The 11,044-nt window shown below is 31.8% G+C and overlaps 1 protein-coding gene across 1 annotated transcript; it reads right to left on the bottom strand.

Annotated features, from left to right (window-relative positions):
- Positions 1-3,885: 3,885 nt before the first annotated feature.
- LOC130670019 (cyclin-T-like) lies at positions 3,886-4,989 on the bottom strand. The gene has a single exon (XM_057473191.1). The coding sequence runs from the start codon at positions 4,987-4,989 to the stop codon at positions 3,886-3,888; it is 1,104 nt and encodes a 367-aa protein (XP_057329174.1).
- Between the last annotated feature and the right edge of the window lie 6,055 nt (positions 4,990-11,044).

The raw sequence follows: 11,044 nt of genomic DNA, 5'->3' as shown, positions 1-11,044 counted from the left end.
GCTAGTGCGCGAGGGAGAGGTCCGAGCGCCGGCTCGTTTTTTTATTATATCTCGCGAAATATTTGAGATGCAAAAAAAACACATGACACCTTTTTTGTGTATTTTTTTATTCTGAACATTTTTTTTCTTCTACACTGCCCCAACAAACCAGCCGTTCGGGAGTTATTTTGATTTAAACAATTAAATTGTTATAAACAATTGTTTGCACCACATTTGAACAAAATGGACCCGATTTTCGTGATCCTTGGCCCAAAATACTTTATAAACAGTTGGATTTGCCCGGTGCCAACAAAATGTTTACGGGACCTCCTCTTCAGCCGATGGACTATAACGAAGTAATAGGGGAACCTGGGGCATGAAGGCCCCCCTCAAAAATTTAGTAAATTTTTTTTTTTCTATTTTCGGTCAAATCATGTTATTTTTAATATTTTAAGCTGATCGGCGATATCTGGGGCATAATGGACAGCCTGAAAAAAAATTTTATACAGAAAATTTTTTTTTTTTTCTAAACTAAAATGAATTTGAAAAATTTACCAATTAAAGCTCTTTTAGGTCAATACACAAAAAAAAAAATTCGCGAAGTGTTTAACAGTTTAATACAAATTCATTGAAATGTTGAAACTCCGGACAGGAGTGAGTTGGAAATGACATAAAATCCACGTCACTCCGAGATCACTTCGCTAAAAAAACTCCCAAATTCCCCGTAAAAAAAATTTTTTTTTGCAATAGAATTTTTCATACAATCTATCACTAAAACTATATTTCTATACTATCTTTGTGTATTCATCAGGAATTCATCTGGAATTCATATATTTGTGTCAAAATATTACTTCCACATGATATTCAGCAGATCACCTGTGGAATACCGCAACTTTTTTACACGGACAATTTTTTAAGTTCATTTTTTACTTAAAAAGACTTGAAGATTGGGGGTGTATGCAGCCAGTTTACCGGGTATGGTCAAGATGGACCAGGGTTCGGATCTCCCGAATCTCCGTCGGGAAACCCACACGGAAAAATTATATATCCGTATATATTCGGGCAAACTGAATATATGCCGCATATATAATTTTTCCGTGTGGGAAGATTGGTGGTAAAATTTGAGTTGCGGTTAATCAGAAAAAATAGTGATAGAGATACATGAAATTTTGTTAAAAGTTACTTTACTTTTAAAATTCTCTTTGGTTATCATTTTAGTTATTACATGTTTGTTGTTACATAGTTTGTGTTTCTTAAGTTATATTATTTTGTACCCGTTTGCTCGCAAACTTTACAAAGTTTATTGATATGTTTTAATTTTGTGTTTTTATATGTTTATTTAGTGTTTGTGTTTCATTTTGGCTGAAAAATTTTGTTAAAAAAAATCCCTTTATGTTAGAAGTTAGTTCTGAAAAAAATAACAACAATAATAGTCGCATCGGTATTGGCGACCCAATGAGAACTTATTTAGCAGTGGAGGAAAAATTTTCTCATCTGTGAGTGGCTCGCAGTTACCGATGCAAAATAATCAGAAAAATAACTGCGTCGGTATCCGCGAGCCAATTGAATTTTTTTTTAAAAAGAGGGGAAATTTTCTCACCTGTGAGTGGCTCGCAGTTACCGATACAAAATAATAACAATAGTAATTGCGTCGGTATCTGCGATCCAATGACAATGTAATCAAAGTCACGAGAAAAATTTTGTATAATTTTCGGTGGCCTATAAAAATTATATGGAATTTTTCGGTGATAAACATTTTGACACTCGATGATTTTCTTTGACATCTTGGGTACCCAAGTGTAATTAATTTACTTACAGAAATAATAAAATAAAATAATTTTAATTTTTCAATCTACACTTAGAGAATTTTACGGTATTTTTCACGTAATATTTTATAGAAAAATTACTATACGTATTGTATAGCACGACGGCATTATAAAATTTGTAATTTTGACAAAGCAACATATTTAAATTTATTTTAAAAATTTCTACTGGCTACATCGCAATTTATTATACTGAATTAGAGTATTGAGTATAAAATGAAAGCAACAAATGAAAAAAAAATCGGTCTGTCAGTTGACCCTGCGGGCCAGCCCCTAAACTTCCTGCTGTTTTAGAGCTCAAAAACCTCGAAAACATTATTGTGAATACATTTTCGAGCTCGAAAATACGTTTGTATGCTGTTGTTTTCGAAAAAAAACGTTTTTAACCATTTTTTCTCCAACGATATCTCTCGAACGAATAAACCGATTGAGACGGTTGAGGTGGCATTCGACGCGGCTTATAAAGCTCTAGAGCCCAGTTCATTTTGGAATCAATCCATCGAGCACATTAAAAGTTATCAAAAAAAAAAATTTTTGCAAAAATTTTATTTTTGGAATATCTCTGAACGAGCCCTACCGATCAAGCTCAATTTTCTCACGGCTTCAAGATATTGACAATCCGCGTCGAATGACACCTTAAAGTTCAAAAGCGGTTCATCCGTTCAAAAGATACAGGTATTTACTTACGTACGTACGTACGTAAGTACATATACACTCGGATATGATCTTGAAATTAGTCAGAATAGCTTCCTAGGACCTCAAAACGTCGACATCTGATGGAAATTCGATTTTCGTAAATCGGACCGAAACCAATAACTTCCCGAATTTTTGAAAATTTACAATTTTCTTAGCGGGAAGTTAAAAATTCATAATTTTCAAAGAATATTTCGATATTTTCTGTCTGCTTCCACTAATAAACCGATTTTTCTCTTCCCGACCTCAAAAATTCAAGAATTTTATGTCAATAAAGTTTCTATTCATTTATTTTAATAATTTAAATTTTTAAGAATTATGAAAATCTTAATTTTAAAATTACGGCTTTCTTTTTAGTCCTAAGAAAAAATAATAAGAGACATTTTTTTTTTTTAATTAAATTTCCTAGGACTTTTGCTTAAAAAATTTTTTTCGACAACCAATATTTTTTCCGTAATGTCAAAAATTTGACACCAGTATTTATTATTGCTTGATTTTAAATTAAAGCAAAAATCTTGGCCCTATTTATGACACTGAAAGTAGCCGACGTCTAATTTTTGAATTTTTTTTTTAAACATGACATTTTAAAAAATTGCACCTATAGTTTCTTTAATTTTATATATGAGCAATTTTTTTTTTTTTAATTAAATTCTTGAAAAATACATTTGAAAATTTTTAACTGTCTGCTAACTTCAGGATCATATTTTTTTTTTAAATTTTTTATTCAAAGATAATTTGTATTTTTTAAAAATAGAAAGTGATATTTTGAATTAAATTTTTGATTTTTATTCTGCATTCATTAAAAAATTTTATAAAAATTTAATTTGGAAAAATTAACTAAGTGTAAGTGCAGTAGACATCCGACAATTTTTTAATTACATCTAAAAAAATTAAATAAGTAAAGTAATAAAATTTTTAAAAAATGCATCTACTAAATTTCGAATTGTCTAAATATGAATTTTTTTTTTTTCATTTTGTAAACATTTCAATTTATTATTTCAAAGTTTCAAAAATTGTCAGATGTTCGCTAACTTTACTGTCATAAAAATTAATTATTACTCTTAAAATAAAATTACTTATATAAAATAATTAATTATATTAAAATCAAAACAAAAAGAGGATTTCGTTTTATTAATATTTTATTTTTCAAAAGACATGATTAAGTCTATGGTGCATTATCATTAATTTTAATTACATTATTATTTAATTATTTACAAAAAATATATTAAACTTATTAAATAAAAAGTAAATTTTTAAAATATAATTTACTATTTTACTACTTACATGAAATACTTAATATTTAATTTATGAAAATAATAAAACCTACAATAATATTTTACAATAAAAAATAACTGGATGATAAATAATTATGTACAAAAAATTATTGAAACTACAAAAGCTTACGTCTCTTAGCAGAACACAAAATACTGCCTATGTCGTAATTATTTTGACGCTTACAGCTGTGGTCCAGATCCACTTCAGTTGAGGGTACAAGCTGGCAGGTACTTCCAATGGAATTATCCTGAACTTCTACATCAGGAGGTGAAGAAGTCGATGATCCATCTGATTCAGATTTTTTCTTCATCAGTCTATCACGATACTCGTGATAGCTGATTTTTCGTCGAGTCCTTGGCTTCTCGACTTCAGGGTTACCGGAAACAATTTCTGGATCCGATGAACTGGGGGTCGTCGCTATCCGATTCACTGCAGTCACTTTGACCGATGGATTTTTAAATAATCCCATCACCCGGTTTTTTATCCTGGGTGACATTTTATCTAAAACCGCTTTGAACTCCCTGTCCATCTTAATCAGTAAATCGAAGGTCACTTTGGTGTCGAGGAGCCAAAACCAAAGATTCCCGTCTATGACTTGGGGAATCTTCCACTGCGATGATTGGATGGTGAAATAAATACAGAATGACGCCACAACTGCCGGTTTATATTTCACGCACATTGACGTCATCTGTAAAGTGTAATTAGCCATCTGCAGGAAAATCTTGCATAATTCCTTGCAAGCTTTTATTTCCCCACAGAATTTCTTGATGTAATGATGAGGGTGACTAACCCCCATCTTGAATCCAAGTGTTCCCAGAAGAAGTTGCTCATTTGAAGTTAGTGCCTTGACCTTCTCCTGGTTCTCGGCAAAAGTAGTGTCCAGTTGGTGAACTTCGTATTTGTTGAGGCAGACATGAAGAGCGCTGATGACCGCCTGCGATTTTTGTGGCTCTTCTTCCACCTTTGCCGCCAGAAAAATCGCTGCCGTGGCAATTTCATACCGTCGAAACTTGGCTAATGAATGGTGAATAAAGAATCTGTGCATGTACACAATAGCAGTGTGCACACAGACTTCTGACAACTTTAGCCGCTTGCCCAAATCAGTTATAAGGTAAGCGGCTTGTTGTTTGTGATCTAGCTCCTTCTCCGCGCTGATGCCATCCTTGGAACTAGGAGAGTTCTTCAACTCTTCTTTGTTGAAATACCACTTTTGAGCCATTTTTATTCACAATTTTTCACTGTTAATTTAACTTCACTGGAAACTTTCTTACTCTGCACTGGAACAGCTTAAGCACTTTGAAATAACACAATTTGGTTTTTTCCGTAACTTTTGAAATATTCTCAGACGAACTGTTGGGTATGAAGTTCGAGAATAAAGTGAGGAAATATTGACAAGACACTAAAATTTAAGGGATTTTATAACAAAAGAAATTGTCACAACAATGGGTATGAGGGTAATTAAAAAGTAATAGTTTGGGGCTGAAGAAATGTACCTGATGTAATTAGGGAAAGGTAATTAGACTTAGAACTCACAATATTATCGTCATTAAGGTCTGCATATTCACGTTTGAACGTAATTACTATTCCTGTGAAAGACCAAATGGCAAATAATTAAGTTTGTCATTATATATTTATGCCGAAATCTCAAATAGATTTAAAATTTCCTGAAAATTAAAGTATACGAAAATAAATTACCTGTGTACATTAAGAGGCAACAAAGAACATAATGACGGTAATCAGTAAATAGTATCATTTTGAATAGGTATTCTTTCATTTACAATTCAAACGTAAATAATTATAAAATAAATATTAAAATTTATTGTCTATACAGGAAAAATTAATTTTTGGAATTAAAAAATTGTAATTTGAAAATTAAAAATTTATGATGTGTATTATAACATTTATTTTTTATATTGACATCTAGGTTTCGGGTTTTAATTGTAACATCACCCGTATAAAAAATTGCGGAATTTCGCCGGTAATTCACAGGTGATCAGCTGAATATCATGTGTAAGTGATATTTTGACAAAAATATGAATTTCAGATGATTTTCGGATGAATATCAAAAGATGATATGTAAAAAAAAGTTAGTAATAGATTGTAATAATTTTATTCTAAGTTGACACGTAAAATGGGAGATATTTTTTTTTAAATCAGCAGTAATAGTTCATCGGCTGTAGAGGAGGTCCCGTAAACATTTTGTTGGCACCGGGTAAATCCAACTGTATCTTATGTATTTTGGGCCAAGGATCATGAAAATTGGGTCCATCTTGTTCAAAAGTGGTGCAAACAATTGTTTATAACAATTTAATTGTTTAAATCAAAATAACTCCCGAACAGCTCGTTTGTTGGGGCAGTGTAGAAAAAAAAAATGTTTAGAATAAAAAAATACACAAAAAAGGTATCATGTGTTTTTTTTGCATCTCAAATATTTCGCGAGATATAATAAAAAAACGAGCCGGCGCTCGGACCTCTCCCTCGCGCACTAGCGACTGCCTATGCGCGAGCTCTCTCTCCGCCAAATCGCGTCAGATGCTGGATAGGCCGGAATTTTTCTAAGTTTTTTACATTAAAAATCATAGAAAAATAAAAAAAAAATCGATTAATTGTCGATATTACCAATCGACAGCATTTTTTCTGAAACGAATTTTTGTCGTATCGTCAAAAGACGTTTTTTTTATTGTTCACAAATGTTATAAACAAATGGATTTTTTCAAAGTCCGAAATGGGTTCAAAAAATCGAAAAAATGTCGATACTACCAAAAAACGTTTTCTGACGATACGACAGAAATTCGTTTCAGAAAAAATGCTGTCGATTGGTAATATCGACAATTAATCGATTTTTTTTTTATTTTTCTATGATTTTTAATGTAAAAAACTTAGAAAAATTCCGGCCTATCCAGCATCTGACGCGATTTGGCGGAGAGAGAGCTCGCGCATAGGCAGTCGCTAGTGCGCGAGGGAGAGGTCCGAGCGCCGGCTCGTTTTTTTATTATATCTCGCGAAATATTTGAGATGCAAAAAAAACACATGATACCTTTTTTGTGTATTTTTTTTCCCCTACACTGCCCCAACAAACCAGCTGCTCGGGAGTTATTTTGATTTAAACAATTAAATTGTTATAAACAATTGTTCGCACCACTTTTGAACAAAATGGACCCAATTTTCGTGATCCTTGGCCCAAAATACATAAGAAACAGTTGGAGTTACCCGGTGCCAACAAAATGTTTACGGGACCTCCTCTTTAGCCGATGGACTATTTGAAGACCGATATCTCGGCGAGAAGTAGACGTATTAAGGTCCATAAAAAAAGAAATTAAAGCTGAATAATGAAGGTATCCGATCCTCATAGTGGTTGAGCAAAAATAATTTTTTCCACGCCCGAAGACCAAAAAAAAAAAAATTTTTTTAATTTGAAAATTTTTTTGTCGCTGGTTTTTCTAAGATTACTCAAAAACTGCTGACGCTAAATAATTTTGAAGTTCTAATCCAAAAAGTAGACACTTAGAGCTACAATTTCCTTTTTTTTTAATTTTTTGTGCGACCATTTTTCTCAAAGTCAGGGCCTGTTGAGAATCGCCTAAAAATTTAGAATTTTTTTTGGATCCTTTAATTTTTTCCATTAGTGTATAACGATACTTAAATTTTGATGCTTTTCAACGAAATACTTATAGTAAATAGAACTACTAGAATTAAGCTATAAAGATTATAAAATTTTTATTTCATAAGCATTTTTTTGACAAGTGTCTTGTAGTTTTTTTAGGTTAAAGTAAGGATTTTAAATAGTCAAGCAGTATATTTCAACGATTAACTGTTAATTATAGCAGTTTAAACATTAAAATCATAATTTGACTAACTGAATCGACAATAGTTATTGAACATAACATAAATAATTACAAGTTGAACTACAATTATTATCAATCATTTTTTTTCGTGCAGGAAATTAACTTCTCGACTAGACTATTACGTCTATGAAAACTTTGTCAATGATGAACAGATAAATAAGACATAATGTCAACCAAATCAGTCAACTTCATGAGGTCTAGATCGGTACCGACAAGCCAATCACAGCTAAGCATGAGTAGAAGAGGTGGCAGCTCATGTTTCCTTCGATCTGATTGGAAGTTAATTTGTTGATAACCAATGAAATACGAGCTGCCATCTCTCCTACTCATGCTTAACTGTGATTGGCTCGCTGGTACCTATCCTTGAGCTAATAAACCTGACTGATTTGGTTGGCATTAGCTAGAATCTATCAGTCACTCATCAGACGTATAGATTGAAGTGTCCAGCGATCTATTTTCTTAAAGTTACTTTATCAGTATTCCAAATATGGTGAAGGACAGTGAAGAAGTTCAAGAACTTTGCGGAGAAGTATTTATCACTTGCTGCGAGATAGTTCAAGAGCTATTGTCTCCGTGGCATGAGTCATATGCGTGGCCATTTTACAGGGACTTCAATTTTAAATGTTGGGGTCCCGATAATTACAAGGACATTGTAAAAGTTCCTATGGATCTAACGACCATCTTTCGGAAGCTGGACCAACGGCAGTACAAGTCGATCGATGGATTCGTCAACGACGTACGGTTGATTTTTACCAACTGCTATCGTTGTTTCAATGAGGAGGATAAAATTGTCGTTATGGCTCAAAATCTCCAACATGTGTTCGAGATTTTGTTTGCAAAGAAGATTAACGTCTAAGCGTTATAATTGTCAAGTTGAGAACTTGAGTTAACAACGGCCCTTTTCAGGGCCACCAAATCATTCAAACGTAAATTACTCTCAAGTAATTTTCATTATTTTGGAAATTCTTCTACTCCAAATGCATGTTTTGGAGTCAGTTACTCGAGTTAAAAGTTGAAACAAAAAAAATTTCAACTTCACACTAAGAAAATCAATAATTTCCGAAAAAATCGAAAAATTATCGTTATTACTCCGAAATTCGAAATTCTATCAGGTGTCGAAGTATTGAGGTCCTAGGAAGCTATTCTGATTATGTTTAGAATATCATCCGTGTGTGGGTGTACACAGAACAGAAGGATATCTTGAACCAAAAAATAATATGTCTTTGAAATTTGTTTCTCGAACTAAGCGAAATTTTTTACTTTATTAAAGTAAAAAATTATTTGGATCAAGAAATTATTTCCCTCGTGGAAGACATCATCTCTCAGTCTGAAAATAAAATTCTTTAAGTCAAAAAAAACTCTCTCGGCACAAACAATATTTTTCTTGGTTCGAGAACATTTTTTTTTTAATTCGCAAAATTTTTTTCTTGGCTGAAGATTGTTACATTTTTGAGTCAAGAAAAAATGTATTGACCTAGAACAAGTAAGTTTTGACCTATGGAAAATAATTTTTTCAACCAAAAACAAACTTTCTTGGGCCAAGAAATTTTTTCAACCAAGAAAAAAATTTCTTCAAGTAAGCAAATAAATTTATCGAGCTACCGAAAATTTTTTTTTTTTTTTGTAATTTTTTTATCGAATCAATTTTATTTTTGTAAACAATGTTGTGAAGCAAATAAATCTTTTATTAGAAGCATTATTAAGGGATAGGAAAGTTTCGCAATGAGTTAAATATATAAAACAAATTAAGAAAAATAATTATCGCTTAGTGAAAAAATCGAATCCAGACCAATTTAGCGTCGCGCGAAAGCTTCACTAACGAAGCCATCCCAGCTTTTGATAGGCTACGTTTACTTTGCCCACATATATTGAGCCACACTAGCCTGATGGTCAGTCACATTTTTAAATTCCAAAGACAAAATTTAGATTTTCAATATTATCGCCAATAATTTGGACAAATTTTAGTTCCTACATTTTAGCACAATACTGAACGGATCATATGAATCGTTCAACAATGAATTTCGTCATAAAAATAACATAATTTTTTAATAAAAACAAATTTAGTTCAATATCGTATAATTGCATTAATTTATTTAAAATAAAAATATGGACTTAGTATCCGTTTCCTGCGCCAGCACAGAAAGAGAGAGTAAGTAGTATTCGTTTCTTAGGGTGCGAAGGAGGAAGCAACTATGAGTGAATTAAGGACAGAACTTTCCTGGCTGAGACTCTAATAACCTTAGTTTGAAATTTTTCGTGTGATTATAGTCAGAGAAAACACACTACTCAAACCAAGAGTTTACATTTTTTAAACCAAATCCCTTTATTTTTAGTTCAAGTTTATACCGTTTATTATTCCAAAACATCGTAGTTCCTTGGTTCAAGTAAGTAACGTAATAATTAGATTAAGAAAAATGTTTATTATACTCAGAATTGCAAGCTTTTAAAACGAGTAATTCTATTATTAGACCCAGTATGAAATATATTTTGGCTTGAGAATTTTTTCCTTAATTCAAGATTGACAATTGAAGAAATTATTTTACATCATTCAAAAAATTTCCGGTTTTCATTCTGCTCGCTGGAAAATATCTTAGTTGAAGGAAAATTATCTTGAGTTTATAACAGAGTTATAATCGTTACTATTATACAATACTATAGTTTTTGATATTTGAATAAAACAAACGATAACAGATACGTGCAAAAAACTTAATTCCACTTAAGGTCTACCGGCCAGTAATCGCCCCCAGAGCTTGGAAAAAAAAATCAACTTACATGTCGTTAATCTATTGAAATCTTCTGTTGAGAGACAAAACTCTCTCTTTTATTAGAAGAAATATATCTTACATGTTTTTATTAGGCTGGCATTTTGAAAAATACAGATTAATAGAAAGCGTTATAGCCTAATTTCTTAAAATAATGAATGTTAAGTGGCGCGGACTATGGAGAGACCACTTTCCAAGCGCGGACCATGGAGAGAGCGCTATTCCTCTCCAGTACTTCAAGTCGTCTCACTGGACAAAACGGCTGTCGATGTTTTTCAATTAGAATGATTTGAGTCAATCGTGAACGGTCATAGTTGTTAAATAGATAGTCATCAGTTAGCATTTTCGCTGGTTTTAATATAAATTCTGTTGAGATATCGAATTTTCATTTTGTTGCACCAGATGAACAAGTTTTTGATTATTGAACTAATGGTATCAATGCTTTACTTGGAATGATATTATTTATTTTTTTCACGTAAAAAATTAAAGAAAATTTAGCTTTTATCAATAAAAAAAAAATTAATCGAAAAAATATAATTTTCTTGATTGCTTTAAGTACGTATTTCATTTTTAAATGCTTTAGATTGTTAATAGAAAGTAAAAAATCCTTATTCTCTTAATAATAATGTTGATAAGGAAGCTTGGGGCACGAAGGCCTTCTAAGCCG

The sequence above is a fragment of the Microplitis mediator genome, chromosome 6 (assembly GCF_029852145.1).
Source record: "Microplitis mediator isolate UGA2020A chromosome 6, iyMicMedi2.1, whole genome shotgun sequence".
In the NCBI taxonomy this organism is placed as follows: Eukaryota; Metazoa; Arthropoda; class Insecta; order Hymenoptera; family Braconidae; genus Microplitis; species Microplitis mediator.
The sequence above is the reverse complement of the archived record's forward strand: the minus strand, read 5'-3'. Positions and strand labels throughout refer to the sequence as shown.